At 36.9% G+C, this 17500-nt stretch overlaps 6 protein-coding genes across 6 annotated transcripts in view; 4 read left to right on the top strand and 2 right to left on the bottom strand.

Annotated features, from left to right (window-relative positions):
* Window positions 1-2325, top strand: part of LOC125025374 (cuticle protein AMP1A-like) — a 12860-nt gene extending 10535 nt beyond the window's left edge. The window contains exon 3 of the mRNA XM_047613353.1: window positions 1992-2325. Coding sequence (XP_047469309.1) covers window positions 1992-2205 — 214 coding nt within the window. The 3' untranslated portion in view covers window positions 2206-2325. The remainder of the gene's footprint in view (window positions 1-1991) is intronic.
* A 2331-nt stretch (window positions 2326-4656) lies between these two features.
* On the top strand, window positions 4657-5512 carry LOC125025379 (cuticle protein AMP1A-like). Its single transcript, XM_047613358.1, has 3 exons — window positions 4657-4726; window positions 4813-5030; window positions 5202-5512. The coding sequence occupies exons 1-3, from the start codon at window positions 4718-4720 to the stop codon at window positions 5413-5415; spliced, it is 441 nt and encodes a 146-aa protein (XP_047469314.1). The 5' UTR covers window positions 4657-4717; the 3' UTR covers window positions 5416-5512.
* A 2429-nt stretch (window positions 5513-7941) lies between these two features.
* Window positions 7942-8767, top strand: LOC125025380 (cuticle protein AMP1A-like). The gene is made up of 3 exons (XM_047613359.1): window positions 7942-7955; window positions 8043-8260; window positions 8432-8767. Exons 1-3 carry the CDS (start codon window positions 7947-7949, stop codon window positions 8643-8645), a joined length of 441 nt encoding a protein of 146 aa, XP_047469315.1. The 5' UTR covers window positions 7942-7946; the 3' UTR covers window positions 8646-8767.
* Window positions 8768-10868: 2101 nt separating this feature from the next.
* On the top strand, window positions 10869-11654 carry LOC125025378 (cuticle protein AMP1A-like). The gene is made up of 3 exons (XM_047613356.1): window positions 10869-10882; window positions 10972-11189; window positions 11301-11654. The coding sequence occupies exons 1-3, from the start codon at window positions 10874-10876 to the stop codon at window positions 11512-11514; spliced, it is 441 nt and encodes a 146-aa protein (XP_047469312.1). The 5' UTR covers window positions 10869-10873; the 3' UTR covers window positions 11515-11654.
* Window positions 11655-12837: 1183 nt separating this feature from the next.
* On the bottom strand, window positions 12838-13632 carry LOC125025966 (cuticle protein AMP1A-like). The gene is made up of 3 exons (XM_047614327.1): window positions 13604-13632; window positions 13284-13507; window positions 12838-13152 (listed from the first exon to the last, which is right to left on the bottom strand). Exons 1-3 carry the CDS (start codon window positions 13610-13612, stop codon window positions 12939-12941), a joined length of 447 nt encoding a protein of 148 aa, XP_047470283.1. The 5' UTR covers window positions 13613-13632; the 3' UTR covers window positions 12838-12938.
* Window positions 13633-16929: 3297 nt separating this feature from the next.
* LOC125025968 (cuticle protein AMP1A-like) overlaps window positions 16930-17500 on the bottom strand; it is a 1499-nt gene continuing 928 nt past the window's right edge. The window contains exon 3 of the mRNA XM_047614328.1: window positions 16930-17275. Coding sequence (XP_047470284.1) covers window positions 17062-17275 — 214 coding nt within the window. The 3' untranslated portion in view covers window positions 16930-17061. The remainder of the gene's footprint in view (window positions 17276-17500) is intronic.

The raw sequence follows: 17500 nt of genomic DNA, 5'->3' as shown, positions 1-17500 counted from the left end.
TTATGGATTGCTCCTACATCCTCCTTTCAATGAGTATTATATTGAATTAAGCCTACTCTCATGGTAACGACAACGGCTTTAAATCATGTCTAAACTTTTCATCATTTGGGTAGTAACTGTTGCTGGTCTCTAACTAAAGACAGTGCAAGTATGTTTTTTGCACTGATACCTTCTTCTCAGCTCAGGTTCCTTCACTCAGTTCGTTCATGGGCGTTTGCTACTGAAGAATACATCTATGATCTATAATCTGCGGCTCTTGAGCTGATGATGGTTTTCCTAGAAAAAAAGAACATATTTCTGTATATGGCACTGTACACACATTTTATTTCACACACACACACACACACACACACACACACACACACACACACACACACACACACACACACACACACACACATGTACATCTAAAACCTGAATGTCGAATTCCGGTTTTTGTCTATTACATATTTCTTACTATATCACTTTTACTGCAAGGGATGTGTACAGACTTATTGCAACATATGGGCACCCATAGATTACTAAGCGTAGACGTTTTTCCATATTTAATACCATATTAATTATCCTCTACTTTTAAAAGTATGTTTACTTATTTCTTCTATATCTCATACTATATTTTCAAACGTTTTTTTCATGCTAATTTGTTCTCTGCTCGAAATCATCGTGAACCTGGTATTAGGTTTATCCTGCTTTTTAAGATACGTTGTTAATACTTTTATTCGGCAATATAGAAGCGGAGTTTCGTAGATTTTTTTTTCATCTCTTTTACATTGTTTTTCAAAATGCTATAAACTATTCTTACATTTCTTACACTCTGATGTTAAAATCATATCACACCATGGATCCCAAAGCTTCTTGGTTGAAATGGTGTACTTCCTAAAGCACAAAATATTTTCTGTTGTAAATAGGTGTACCTTCCAGTTGATCCATAAAACGTTTTCATTCACCTTTTCCACTTTATATAAATCTGACTACATTTCTTGGACCAATACTACTATATAGTAGATAGCCCTTGTATTAGTCATCTCAGATCACTCCATTTCAGTGATTGTTGAAGGCATGTTATAAACTTTTCTTTACAAAAACTTTCATAATATTTTTCCTTTCATTTCTCTCATGCTCAATAAACGATCCTCCGCGTTCTTAATTCTACATTTAGAACTTCATAGCATTCGATCACTTATCCTCAGGTAGACAGGATCATTTCAAACTGGGAAAGTAGAAATATAGTTAAGAATAAACATATACTTCCTAAAATCATCTAAATCATATGCTTCCTCCATCTCACTCCATATTATATAATCATAACGTAAGACAGTAATCAAAAGAGTATGAAATTAAAAAATACAAATGCTTGAGAGATTCAAATCCCAACAGAAATCGGTATGTTGTCACAAAATATATTCATATTTGTATGATGTTGCATCACAAATATATAAGATAAAGTATATCCTGATGATGGCAACTGGCAACTTGGACCTTCCTTGCAATATAAATGGAAAGTTCTATTGCAATGCATCAGTGAGATACAGCTCGTTCAACATGAAGATTGTAAGTCATACTATCCTTAGTTAGCTATTTCTGTAGAATAGTGCTCGGGCCCCAATTGGAGAGTCTTCATTCATCATGTATTACAGGTAGTGCTCGCCCTCCTTGTCGCCGTGGCCTTTGCCGACCGGCTGTATGAGGCCCCAGCTCGGGATGACTCCGACGAGGTCGCCATCTTGAGGGACGACCGCGTGATCGAGGACGATGGAAGGTACAACTTCGACATGGAAACTGCCAACGGAATCGTCATGTCTGAATCTGGCTCTCCTGGAGAAGATGGAGCCATCAATAGTGCTGGATCCTTTTCGTAAGTAACCTCAGATGGTTTAGACTTTTAGGTGATTATTCTTTCAAAATATCAGGATATTCTCCCTAATAATAAACTTATATATTCTGAAGATGCTAATTTGCGTACCATATATTGATATCCTTTTCCGTGACAGGTACACCGCTCCTGACGGCACTGACATCCACCTCCAATATGTAGCTGACGAGAACGGCTTCCAGCCCCAGGGCGACCACCTGCCAGTGGCTCCCGAGTTCCCCCACCCAATCCCCGACTTCGTCCTCAGGCAGATCGAATTCGCCAAAGAGGAAGATGCCCGCAATGCCCGTGGAGAGATTTCACGGTCTTATGGTGCTCCTCATGATGACTAAAGCTCTTGAACAACTACTTCATGTTCACGGTTGTCGATCTGTTGACATTGTACTTATGATTGTATATATCTATTAGTGTAACTGTTTTTCATCTGTTAACCATAAATTTATTGTATATAACATAAGCCTTTCCCTTTTCCAAAATTGTTCGTAATGCTTAATGCAAACAACTTTGGTATAGCACATTTGGTCTCTCATCTACATACAACTGTACACAGACACTGACCCCTACCTAACTCATACATATGTGTGTGTGTGGCTGTTGGTATGTGTGTGTTTGTGTGTGTGGCCGTTGGTGTGCACATACACACGCGCGCGCACACATACACACACACACACACACACACACACACACACACACACACACACACCACACACACACAATCACACACATATGTATATATATATGTATATATGTATTTAAATACGATTCCTCCTAATACTCCTTTCATTCTGCAGACCTCTTATGTTCATCTCATACTATCAATACCTCTAACGTCATACATGGACAGATGTGCAGTGATGTAGATCCCAAACCTACTCCAATCTTAATATTTTGTGTTTTCTGTGCCTGACTTTTAAGTCAAAGAAATTATCATGCCACTCTTGACAATGTTTTTCTTTCCTATTCCTCAGTGTCCTCGAAAGGGCTTCCGTCTACGTTAAGACCTCTGGTTAGAATACATATATAAATGAATGGGATTCCTTCTTATGTATTGCTCCTACATCCTCCTTTAAATGGGTATAATTTTGAATTAAGCTTGATATAGGCATTAAGCCGTGTCTAGACTGTTTCATCATTTGGTTATAAAAGTTGCTGGTCATATTTTTTGTACTACTGCCTTTCTTCTCAGCTCAGATTCCTTCATCCAGTCCCTCTACTCGTTTGCTACTGAAGAATACGTTCCCAAGAATCGACTATGGTCTGTAGCTGTTGAACTAATAATGGTTTCCCTTGAAAAAAATAACTGATTAACATATTTATGAATATAGACTAGTTTATACTATTCCATATATCAGTTGTATATTGTGTGGTTTTCAAAATCCAAGGAATTTTAAAGCCTGATAACACACACACACAACTGTCTATGTATCCACATCTAAAACCTGAATGCCGAATTCCGTTTCTTGTCTATCATAAATCTCTTATTATATCAGTTCTGCTGCAAGGTATGTATACTGATTTATTGCAATATATGGACACTCATAGATTACTAAGAGTAAACTTCGATTTTTCCATATCTAATATCATATTAGTTATCCCCTATTTTTAAAACTACGTCGACTTGTTACTTTCATATATTATGCGGTAAATTTGTACAATTATCTAGCTCGTCTCATCTCCTCTGCATCTTTGTATATCCGCATAACTATATTTTTAAACGTTGGGCCTCGTCGTTCCTTTCATGCTAATTTCATTCCTACTCGAAATTATGATAAAATACCATTTATACCAGAAATAGCTCTCCCCTGTAACTGTATATCTGGCCTTTTGAGAATTTGCTAATATTTTTCTTTTAGTAATAACGAAGCAAAGTCTCTTAGGGATTTCTTTTTACACCTTTTACATACTTTCTTAAAATACTATAAGTATACTTACATTCCTTACGAAAGGAACTTATAATATCATATCACGGATTTCAAAGCTTCTAGGTGAAATGGCGTTTTTCCTATAGCACTAAATATTCTGTTTTGTAAACAGGCGTACGCTCCTAGTCGATCCGTAAAAAGACTAACTCTCTAACGCCTTCAAGAATTTTCTTTCATTCTCCTATTCCATTTCCAAAGTTTTCGAGACCATTTATAAAAGCCCAGAATCTCTAAATCTAAGGTAACCCCGTTTTCTACTGGTCAACATCTCGCAGGAATGAAGCTGAAACTTCTTTAAAGACAGTGTACTATACAGTAAATAGCATTTGCATTAGTTACCTCAGATCACTCCCTTTCAGTCATCGTGAAAGCATATTATGATTTATTTCCAATTTTATATCCAACCTTGTCAACTAGCAATTCTCTCGAATACTATAAAGCTATTTTTCATTTCATTCTTTCTTGGTCAGTTGTATTCCACACTTTCCAGAAACTTCACTCTACAACTAGAACTTTATCATAGCATCCGACCACTTATCCTAGGGCCATCATTTCAAAGTGGTGAAAATAGAAAGTTAAGAATATATATATCCTAATATCACACAAATCCAATGCTTCCTACACCTCATTCCAAGTTATATAATCATAATCTGAATCAGCAAGTGAAAGATTATAAAACTAGAAAATACAAATCCTTAAGAGAGAGGGAGAGAATCGTCTAATCATCCAGAATGATGCAAATCCCAACAGAAATCGGTATGTTGTCACACAAAAAGATTTTGTTATATTTAGATTAATGTTACATCACAAATCTATAAAGTAAAGCCTATACCGATGATGACAACTGGCAACTTTGGATCCTCCTTGCAATATAAATAGAGCGTTCTAATGCAATGCATCAGTAAGATACAGGTCGTTCAACATGAAGTTTGTAAGTCACATTTTCCATAGTTGGCGATTTAACTGAAATAGTCCTCAGGCCCCAAATGGAAAGTCTTCATTCATCATGTATTACAGGTAGTGCTCGCCCTCCTTGTCGCCGTGGCCTTTGCCGACCGGCTGTATGAGGCCCCAGCTCGTGCTGCCTCCGACGAGATCGCCATCTTGAGGGACGACCGCGTGATCGAGGACGACGGAAGGTACAACTTCGACATGGAGACTGCCAACGGAATCGTCATGTCTGAGTCTGGCTCTCCTGGAGAAGATGGAGCCATCAATAGTGCTGGATCCTTTTCGTAAGTAACCTCAGATGGTTTAGACTTTTAGGCGATTGCACTTTCAAAATTTCAGGATTTCCCCCCTTGTTATAAAGCAACTCCTACAGTCTGAAGATGCTAGTTATGCTATAAAGCTACTATTTAATTTCTTGAATGCGTACTATATACTGATATCCTTATCCGTGACAGGTACACCGCTCCTGACGGCACTGACATCCACCTCCAATATGTAGCTGACGAGAACGGCTTCCAGCCGCAGGGCGACCACCTGCCAGTGGCTCCCGAGTTCCCCCACCCAATCCCCGACTTCGTCCTCAGGCAGATCGAATTCGCCAAAGAGGAAGATGCCCGCAATGCCCGTGGAGAGATTTCACGGTCTTATGGTGCTCCTCATGACGACTAAAGCCCTTCATCAACTACGTGATAATTCACGTTTTCGATCTGTTGACATTGTACTTTTGAATGAATGTGTATATATATATATATATGTTAGTGTAGTTAGTTTTTTTTTTTATCTGTTAATACATAAAGGAACTGTATATGATATAAGCCTTTCCCTTTTCCAAAGATGCTTGTAATGCTTAATGTAAAAACTTTCAGCCTTTCTTTTTGTTAGATGGCATGCATTTATATTGAACATCTAGTCTTTCATCTACAGACAACCGAACACAGACACGCCTCTGTACCTAACTCACATGTAAATACAGAAACACACACACATATACGATTCCTAATACTCCTTTAATTCTTATTATGTTCATCTTAAACTATCAATATCTCGATCGTCATACATGAACTGATGGGCATGAACTTATTGTTATATATATATATATATATATATATATATATATATGTGTGTATGTGTGTGTGTGTGTGTGTGTGTTTATTCTTATATATTGCTCCTACATCCTCCTTTAAATGAGTACCATTTCGAAACAAGCCTACTCGCATGGTAACTTGATATCGGCATTAAATTACGTCTAAACTGTGTCATAATTTAGAGATACACAGTGTCGGTATAATTTTTGCACTGCTGCCTTTCTTTACAACACAGGTTCCTTTTACAATTCCTCTGTTCGTTCATTGGCGTTTGCTACTGAAGAATACGTTTACAAGAACCATATATGAACTGCGGCTGCTGTGCTGATGATGGTTTTCTTAGAAAAAAATATTGATTAATATTTTTGTGAATAAATACTTGTTTATATTATTGCATATTTCAGCTGTATATTATATAGCATGGTTTTCAAGTCCCAAGGAATTGTAAAGGCTGATAAAGGAGTGAATAAATTTTCTTGTCAATGGCATTGTACACTTATATTAATTTACATACAACTATCTATGCAGCTACATCTAAAATCTGAAGGCCGAAGTCCGTATGTTCTTGTTTATTACAAATCTCTTACTATATCATTTCTGCTAAAAGAGATGTATACAGACTTACAGTAGTTTATGAACACTCATAGATTATTAAGCGCAGACTCTTCCCTATCTAATACCGCAATAGTTATACTTACTTGTTGCCTCTATACTTCCTACTGTACATTTGCATTACTAAGAGATCGCATCTCCTTTCCATCTTTGTATTTCCGCATAACAATATTTTCAAACGTTGGGCCGAGCCGTTTCTTTCATGCTAATTTCCTGTCTACTCGAAATCGTCGTAAACTGCCATTTATACTGGAATTCGCTTTCTCCTGCAAGTGTATTGTCTGGCTTTAGAAGAGTCTATGCTAATATATATGTTTTGGTTATACAGATTTTCTTTTGGATTTTAAGGTTTTTTTTTCACCCCTTTCACATGATTTTTTACAAAATGTTACAGACTATTCTTACATCTACAATATGCTCCTAAAATCATATATCACGGATTTCAATGCTTATACCTAAAACAATAAATATTTTGTTTTGTTAGTAGGCGCACCCTTCTATTCGATCATTAAAAAGACGATCTCTGTAACGCTTCTAAGATTTTTCCTTCATTCACCTTTATCAAAGTGTTAGAGACAACTTTTAAAAGAAGCTCGAAATCCATAAGTCTTTCGGTCCATACTGTAGATAGCCTTTTTGTAAATGGGCGTACCCTTCTTGTCGATCATTAAAAAGACGATTTCTCAAACGCTTCTTAGATTTTTCATTCATTCACCTTTTCAAAATCTTTGAAGCTCGAAATCTCTCGGTCTCTCGGTCCAGTAATTTGGATTTCGAAAGACAATATCTACAAGGAATCTCGTTTCCTGCATGGCCTTATTCAGGAATGAAGGTGAAACTTCTTCAAAGATAGTGTACCATACTGCAGATAGCCTCTGTATCAGTTATCTTAGATCACTCCATTTCATTAATCGTGAAGGGATAATATTGATATTTTTATTTCATATATATCAACCCTTGTCAACTAGCGATTGTCTGGGATACTTTTATTTTATTTTTCAAATGCCTTATCTCTTGATCAATAAACGATCCTTCACATTCTTACTTGGTCAATAGTATTCCACACTTTCCCTAACGCTTGAGCACTTCACTACGACTTGAATTTTATAATAACATTCGATCACTTATCAAGTAGATAAGGCCATCATTTCAAAATGGGAAAGTAGAAATCTAGTTAAGAAAAATATATATTCCCTAAAATCATCTAAATCTTATGCTTCCCCACCTCATTTTAAGCTATATAATCATAACGTGAACCAGTAAATGAAAGACTATGAAAAGAAACACACAAAAAAAAAAAAAAAAAATCGAGAAATATACAGATCCCAATAGAAGTCGATAAGTTGTCACGTAAAAAGATATATCCATTTATGGATAATATTACGTCACACAAATGTAGGGTATATTGTATACTGATGATGACAACTGGCAACATTGGACTCGTCTTGCAATATAAATGGAGCATTCGAATGCAATGCATCAGTGAGATACAGTTCGTTCAACATGAAGTTTGTAAGTCACCCTTTTCCAGAGTTGGGGATTTAACTCAAATAGTTATAGGGCCCTAATTGGAGAGTCTTCATTCATCATGTTTTACAGGTAGTGCTCGCCCTCCTTGTCGCCGTGGCCTTTGCCGACCGGCTGTATGAGGCCCCAGCTCGTGCTGCCTCCGACGAGATCGCCATCTTGAGGGACGACCGCGTGATCGAGGACGACGGAAGGTACAACTTCGACATGGAGACTGCCAACGGAATCGTCATGTCTGAGTCTGGCTCTCCTGGAGAAGATGGAGCCATCAATAGTGCTGGATCCTTTTCGTAAGTAACCTCAGATGGTTTAGACTTTTAGGCGATTGCACTTTCAAAATTTCAGGATTTCCCCCCTTGTTATAAAGCAACTCCTACAGTCTGAAGATGCTAGTTATGCTATAAAGCTACTATTTAATTTCTTGAATGCGTACTATATACTGATATCCTTATCCGTGACAGGTACACCGCTCCTGACGGCACTGACATCCACCTCCAATATGTAGCTGACGAGAACGGCTTCCAGCCGCAGGGCGACCACCTGCCAGTGGCTCCCGAGTTCCCCCACCCAATCCCCGACTTCGTCCTCAGGCAGATCGAATTCGCCAAAGAGGAAGATGCCCGCAATGCCCGTGGAGAGATTTCACGGTCTTATGGTGCTCCTCATGACGACTAAAGCCCTTCATCAACTACGTGATAATTCACGTTTTCGATCTGTTGACATTGTACTTATGAATGTATATATATATTGATGTAGTTAGGTTTTCATCTGTTAACGCATAAATGAAATGCATATTATATAAGCCTTTCCCTTTTCCAAAATTGCTTGTTATGCTTAATGTAAAAAGCTTTCGTATCAGCCTTTCTTTCTGCACTTAAACTGCAGATTTGGTCTTTCATCTACAGACTACCGAACACAGACACGCATCTGTACCTAACTCACATATGAATAAATAAATACACACACACGCACGCGCACACACACATACATATGTGTGTGTGTGTATTTGCACACACACGCACACAATCATACATACACATATATATACACGATTCCTCCTAATACTCTTTTAATTCTACATACCTCTGATGTTTATATTAAACTATCAATATCTCGATCGTCATACATAAACTGATGGGCATGGACTTGTTATATATGCATGTGTGTGTGGCGGGGGGGTCATTCTTATGTATTGTTCCAACAAACTCCTTTAAATAAGTATCATTTTCAATTAAACCTGATCACATGGTAACAGCAACAGCTTTAAGTCGTGTCTAAACTGTTTCATCATTTGGAGATAAATGTTGCTGGTCTCTAACTAAAGACAGTGCCAGTGAATTTTTTACACTGTTGCCTTTCTTCTTTTCAACTCAGGTTCCTTCGTACAATCACTTTGTTTGTTCATTACCATTTGCTACTGAATATTTCATTCGCAAGAACCGTCTATGCTTTGCGGCTGTTGAACTGATGATGGCTTTCCTAGAAAAAAAAAAAAAAAATGGATTAGCATATTTATGAATATAGACTAGTTTATATTATTGCATGTATCAGTTGTGTATATTGCTTGATTTTCAAAACCCAAGGAATTTTAAAGGCTAAGAAAAGATTTTGAATACATTTTCTCGCCAATGGAACTGTACACGTATTTTATTTTACTCACACACACAACTGTCTATGTAGCTACATATTAAAACTGAATGCCAAAGTCCGTTTCTTCTTGTTTATTACACATTTCTTACTATATCATTTCTGCTAAAAGAGATGTATACAGACTTAGTGTAGCATATGAACACCCATAAATTACTAAGCGAAACTTTTTTCCATATCTCTTAACACATTAGTTATCCTCCATTTTTAAAATTATACTTACTTGTTACCTCTATATTTCTTAGTGAACATTTGCATAACTACTAGATCACATCTCCTTTCCATCTTTGTATTTCCGCATAACTATATTTTCAAACGTTATGCACCGTTTCTTTCATGCTAATTTCCTGTCTACTCGAAATCGTCGTAAACTTCCATTTATACTGGAAATCGCTTTCTCCTGTAAGTGTATTCTGTGGCTTTATGGTAATATTTCTGTTTTGGTAATACGGATTTTTTTTTTTGTATTTTATGATTTTGTTTTCACCCCTATTACATACTTTTGTTCAAAATACTATAGACTATTATTACAGTTCTTACAGTATGCTCTTAAAATCATATCACATCACGGATTTCAATGTTTCTAGGTGAAATGCCATACTTCCTAAAACATTTTTTTTTCCGTATACAGGCGTACCCTACTTATCGATCATTAAAAAGACGATCTCTCTAACGCTTCTTAGATTTTTCTTTCATTCACCTTTTTAAAATCTTAGAAGCTCGAAATCTCTCGGTCTCTTGGATTCCGAAAGACAATATCTACAAGTAATCTCGTTTCCTGCATAGCCTTATTCAGGAATGAAATTAAACTTCTTCAAAGATAGTGTACCATACTATAGATAGACTTTGTATCAGTTATCTTAGATACTCCATTTCATTAATCGTGAATGGATATTATTGATATTTTTATTTCATATATATCAACCCTTTTGAACCATCTAAATCTTATGCTTTCCCCACCTCATTCTAAGCTATATAATCATAACGTGAACCAATAAGTGAAAGATTATATAAAAAAATACAAATCGAGAGAGAGACAGAGGAGAGAGTGATTCGACTAAACATCCAGAATTATACAGATCCCAATAGAAGTCAGTAACTTGTCACGTAAAAAGATATATATTTTTGGATGATATTACGTCACACAAATATAGGGTATTGTATACTGATGATGACAACTGGCAACATTGGACCCTTCTTGCAATATAAATGGAGCATTCGAATGCAATGCATCAGTGAGATACAGTTCGTTCATCATGAAGTTTGTAAGTCACTTTTTTTTCCAGAGTTGGCGATTTAACTCAAATACTTATCGGGCCCAAATTGGAAAGTCTTCAATCATCATGTTTTACAGGTAGTGCTCGCCCTCCTTGTCGCCGTGGCCTTTGCCGACCGGCTGTATGAGGCCCCAGCTCGTGCTGCCTCCGACGAGATCGCCATCTTGAGGGACGATCGCGTGATCGAGGACGACGGAAGGTACAACTTCGACATGGAAACTGCCAACGGAATCGTCATGTCCGAGTCTGGCTCTCCTGGAGATGAGGGAGCCATCAACAGTGCTGGCTCCTTTTCGTGAGTAAATGGTTTAACAGGCCGGATGTCTATATGAGTTAGATTGAAAATAACAGTCACAATCTTCTGAAAATGATTGGGATCTGAAAAAGTAACCACTATTCATTTCAGGTACACCGCTCCTGACGGCACTGACGTCCACCTTCAATACGTAGCTGACGAGCACGGCTTCCAGCCACAGGGTGACCACCTGCCAGTGGCCCCCGAGTTCCCCCACCCAATCCCTGACTTCGTCCTCGAGCAGATCGCCTTCGCCGCGGAGGAGGACGCCCGCAAGGCCCGTGGAGAGGTCTCCCGCTCCTATGGTGCTCCTCATGATGACTGAGCTTGTTATTAGCAACTGTCTCTCTCGACCGCCGATCTTATGCTATTTATATTTACATTATAAACAGACAGATTATATCGTCTGGTTATGCAGACTTACTCTAATGTACAGTTATACAAAATAAATGTGATATATTCTGCCATTATGATTTTCTTATTGACAAAGTCACAAATGCGAGCCCTTTGCACTAGCAATACACATGCATAATATGTATGTGTATCGTAGGTATGTGCATGTAATAATGTGTATACTGAAAGATAAATCCCAGTGATATGCTGTGAAAAAAAATCAGATTCACATTATACTAAGAGTCTTATGAGTGCACACATACACACATATCCTGCATTAATGACAGGTACACTGCACCTGAAGGGACGAGAACGGCTTCCAGCCCCAGGGTGACCACCTACAGTGGCTCCCGACTTCTCTCACCCGATCCCTCTTTATGCTTTCGACCAAATTCACCCGTGAGAAGGACACCGGAAGGACATTTACATTTCACAATCATATGGTGCTACAAGGGATGACTAATCCTTAGTCTTTATCAAATGATAGATTAGAATTTCTGTAAATTTTGTTTATTATACTTGAAAAATTAGCTAAATACGCAGTGTCATTACATCAAAATTGCTTATCATCTCTTTCTTCCTCCCTTCATTGTTTATTATCTCTTTTATACAGAGGTTATACATAGATATAGATGAACACAAACACATGTTTACAAATGTGTGTGTATATATGTGAAGTTATCGGTTCCGTAACTCATAGCTGCTGAGATACGTACTAACATATATAAACAACTGTTTAATAATTTCCTTTCTAGGATAAAGTAATGATAAAGACTTTTTAACATCCACAGTTCAAGTATGGCAACACAGACTACCGTTTGGACTGGAAGAAGCGTCTGTGGCCAGAAGAGATCGCCACTGTTTTAGTGTTGTTGTTTTTTTTCTGTGGGACTTGCAATGTATTCTATTTATCAGGCGAAGACGTCTTCGAGCACTAGATATACTGTCAAGGCAATAACCAAAAGCTTAGGAGTAAGATAATGTATAAGATTTGGAACAATGCTCCTTCACATGAAAACACTGTTTTGTTTTGTAAAATCTTTCTGTATGTGTGCATAATTTTATGAATATATGTTTAATATGTACTCCACTTCATATGTAGGTATGTTCCTTTTCTGTTCGTATTTCTCTTTCTCTTAATAATAGATGAACAGACAGAAAGATAGAAAGATTATATATGTATAGGTCTATAGATAAATAGTTTTTCTTGTTGGAGTTTAATCTGGGTGTAACTTCATAGAATGACAAACGCATGTTAAATACAACGCCAAAATTTATTCACGTAACAATAAATAAACTACATACACATACATACAATCTTCATCTTAGGTAATTGTCGCAATCGAGATAAATTGATTAGTCATCATGAGGAGCACCATAGGAGCGGGAGACTTCTCCACGGGCATTGCGAGCGTCCTCCTCAGCGGCGAAGGCAATCTGGTCGAGGACGAACTGAGGGATTGGGTGGGGGAACTCGGGAGCCACTGGCAGGTGGTCACCCTGTGGCTGGAAGCCGCGCTCGTCAGCTACGTACTGGAGGTGGACCTTAGTGCCGTCTGGAGCAGTGTACCTGCCACGAAAAGCAATTAACAAGTTATTACTAGCAGTATAGATAACTTTATGATTTATTATTTACATATAGATCATTTAGATATTACTGTATTTTCTTCCATATAATCAGACGTAACTGCTTTTACTCACGAAAAAGAGCCGGCACTGTTGATGGCTCCCTCGTCACCTACAGGAGAGCCAGACTCAGACATGACGATTCCGTTGGCAGTTTCCATGTCGAAGTTGTACCTTCCGTCGTCCTCGATCACACGGTCGTCCCTCAAGATGGCGATCTCGTCGGAGTCAGCACGAGCCGCAGGGGCCTCATACAGCCGGTCGGCAAAGGCCACGGCGATAAGAACTAAAAATACTACCTGTAAAACAAGCATAATGGAAGTTACAGTTTGCGAATGTCTGAATCTATCAGAATTGATTGGATAGGACCGATGGTGTACTGTAGTTGTACTTACGAATTTCATTTTGAATGAGGTGTATGTCTCTGTCTTCTGGCAAGATATCGACTGCATTTATATCCAGTTTTCAGGGAGCCTGAGTTGCCGGTTGTTTCATTTTTCATTTTTCCTACGAGTCGGAATTTCAAGCATTTTAATGATTTTAGAAAACACGGAAGTACAGTGTAATTATTAAAGGTGGACAGATGATAATACTAAAAACATACTAACGAAGAGATTATAGGAATTTATATCTTAAATGAAGCTGCAGGTTTGTCCTCGCTGTAGCCGGTCATTTGACATTTTCTTGGAACCATAAGTTCAAGGTCGAGAACAAGATATATTCTTGACATAAATGTACATTTGGGTCTAACCTTAGACCCGTGGTTCATTGACTGCCAATCTTAAAGATTAAATTCAATTTTCTAAGTTATATCAAGCTTTGTACGATATGCACTAACCAGAAACGGCAGGAAATAATAGTATTACAATATTCTTGATTCAAATTTACACTCACACACACACACACACACACACATATATGTATGTATATATACATATACATATATGTTTGTGTGCGTATATCTATCTATATATCTATATACACGATCACACATACACACACACACACACACACACACACACACACACACACACACACACACACACACACACACACACATGTCTATATACATACCTAATTATATTTATATTTACACACACACACACACAGATACATGTCTATATACATACCTAATTATATTTATATTTACACACACACACACACACATATACACATAGTTCAATTCCCCGTCGCGGCGGTCGTAAAAATGCCTGCGCTCTGACTGCTGCTTCGAGGCCGAGAAAACGACATATCGCCTTGAGAAGTCAAACGCAGGTGCCGTAGGGGAAGTCACCGCCGTGCCACAAGTGGTATCGCATCGAACCACGGTAGATTAGGAAGGGCATCCAATCAGGCAAGGGTGGCACTACCATATAACCTCTCAATAATAAATTGAGAGAGGCTTTTGTCCTGCAGTGGAATGAATGGCTGTTAAAAAAAAAAATATATATATATGCATATATATATATACATATATATACATATACACACACGCAAATACATGCACACACACACACACACACACACACACACACACACACACACACATATATACATATATACTATATATATGTATGTGATATATATATGTATATATATTTGTATTATATACATATACATGTATATATATATATATATATATATGTATCTGATATATATACGTATATATATTCTTGTATTATATATATATATATATATGTGTGTGTGTGTGTGTGTGTGTGTGTGTCTGCGCGTGTGTGTATGTATGAGGGTGTGTGTATGAATTTTGAATGAGGTTTTAAAAAATCAGCTTTTCACTAATGAAATGCATTATTTACTTATTCAGTATGTGTACCATTTTTATCATATCATCCACATATATTTCCAGTAGTTCGCATTAACAGATAGCTTGAACTTTCCCCTTGATTAGATACAGGCAAGTAAAAGATGGTACACGTAATGTTATTTACCCTATTATATAATAAAAATAAGGAAGAAGGTTCACAGCAATAGTCTTTCTAATTCCATATATAAAAAAATCAAATAGCTGATTTTTCTGTATGAAATTGCCATTGTTGTTCTTCCGAAATTCATACTGATGTCATATATTTTTATGTTTTATTGGTCTAAAGGGAAATGCAATTTACTTAAGTTAGTTCAAATATCAACACGTTCTACATATAATCGTACGGTGGTGATTAAGGTACAAAATATTCATATTTCTTATTATTGTGTAAGAACGCACACGCGCACACACACACCAGCACACACACACACACATGCGCACACGTTTATATGTATAAATATATGCGTGTGTGTGTGTGTGCGTGTCTATGTACACACACACACACACACGCACACACACACTTATATATATATATATATATATATATATATATATATATATATATATATATATATATATATATATATATATATATATGCATATATACGTGCATACATACATGCATATATATATATATATATATATATATATATATATATATATATATATATATATATATATGCATATATACGTGCATACATACATGCATATATATATATATATATATTTATATATATATATATATATATATATACATACACACACACTCACACACTCTCTCTCTCTCTCTCTCTCTCTCTCTCTCTCTCTCTCTCTCTCTCTCTCTCTTTCTCACACACACACACACACACACACACATGTGTGTGTGTATATATATATGCATGTATACATATATATACATATATATATATACATATACATATTAACACATGCATCCATACATACATACATATATGTGTGTGTGTGTGTGCGTGTACATGTATTCTATAATTTTCTTCTCAGGATATACGTCTACAGTAGTCGTAATTTGTAAAGATTAAAGTACATATATATGTATGTATGTGTGTCAACACACACACATACACATGTATATGCGTATATACTTATATATATATATATATATATACACATGTACAAATGTATTATATCTATATATCTACATATATAGACACACACACACACACACACACGTTATATACACATATATATGTATACACTTACATATGATACGAAATCGTTAATACATATGTATAAATACTTACACTTATACCCACACACACACATATACGCGCATACACATAAATATATATGAATACACATATATACATATATATGTACACACACACACACATATATATTTATGTATATATACATACACATATATATATGTATGCATATATACATACAATTCCACGTCGCGGCGGTCGTAATAATGCCTGTGCTCCGACTGCTGGCTTGAGCCCGATCGCATAGCGAGAAAACGACATATCGCCTTGAGAATTCTAAACGCAGTTGTCGTAGGGGAAATCGCCGCCGTGGTGCAAGTGTCAGCGTGCCGAACCGCGGTTGATTAGGAAAGGCATCCAATCAGGCAAGGGTGACACTGCCAAATAACCTGTCAATAGTGAACTGAGAGAGGCTTATGGAATGAATAGCTGTTGAAAAATATATATGTATACATACATATATATATATATATATATATATATATATTTGTATATATACGTTTATATAGACATATGAATTTACAATCATATGTGCATATATATGTGTGTGTGTGTGTGTGTGTGTGTGTGTATGTGTATGTACATGAGCTAGGAACATATATGATGTATATATTAGTGGCAGAGATAATATTTTTTTTTTGTTTCGTCATAGAAACATTAAAAGGCAGCATAAGATATCATTTTTATTTGTACAGCTATACATAGGACTTAGTCTGCAATTGCAGATGGTATAATCTGTCAGTTTATTATGTAATTATAAATAACAGAAAATCGGCGGTAGAGAGACATTCGCTTAATATATTCAGTCATCATGAGGAGCACCATAGGAGCGGGAGACCTCTCCACGGGCATTGCGGGCGTCCTCCTCAGCGGCGAAGGCGATCTGGTCGAGGACGAACTGAGGGATCGGGTGGGGGAACTCGGGGGCCACTGGCAGGTGGTCACCCTGTGGCTGGAAGCCGCGCTCGTCAGCTACGTACTGGAGGTGGACGTCCGTGCCGTCAGGAGCGGTGTATCTGTCATAAAAGGAAATAACAAAAAAATAATGTACATACATAAATATAACTATTCACTGCACTGGTAAACAGGCTGGCTAATACATACACATACACACACGCTCGCTATATATCCATATATATGTATTTATGTATGTATATATATATATGCACAGACACACACATATATATGTATATACATACATACATACATACATACATATATATATACATATATAAAACTAT

Source organism: Penaeus chinensis, chromosome 5, assembly GCF_019202785.1.
Source record: "Penaeus chinensis breed Huanghai No. 1 chromosome 5, ASM1920278v2, whole genome shotgun sequence".
Taxonomy (NCBI): Eukaryota; Metazoa; Arthropoda; class Malacostraca; order Decapoda; family Penaeidae; genus Penaeus; species Penaeus chinensis.
The sequence above is the reverse complement of the archived record's forward strand: the minus strand, read 5'-3'. Positions and strand labels throughout refer to the sequence as shown.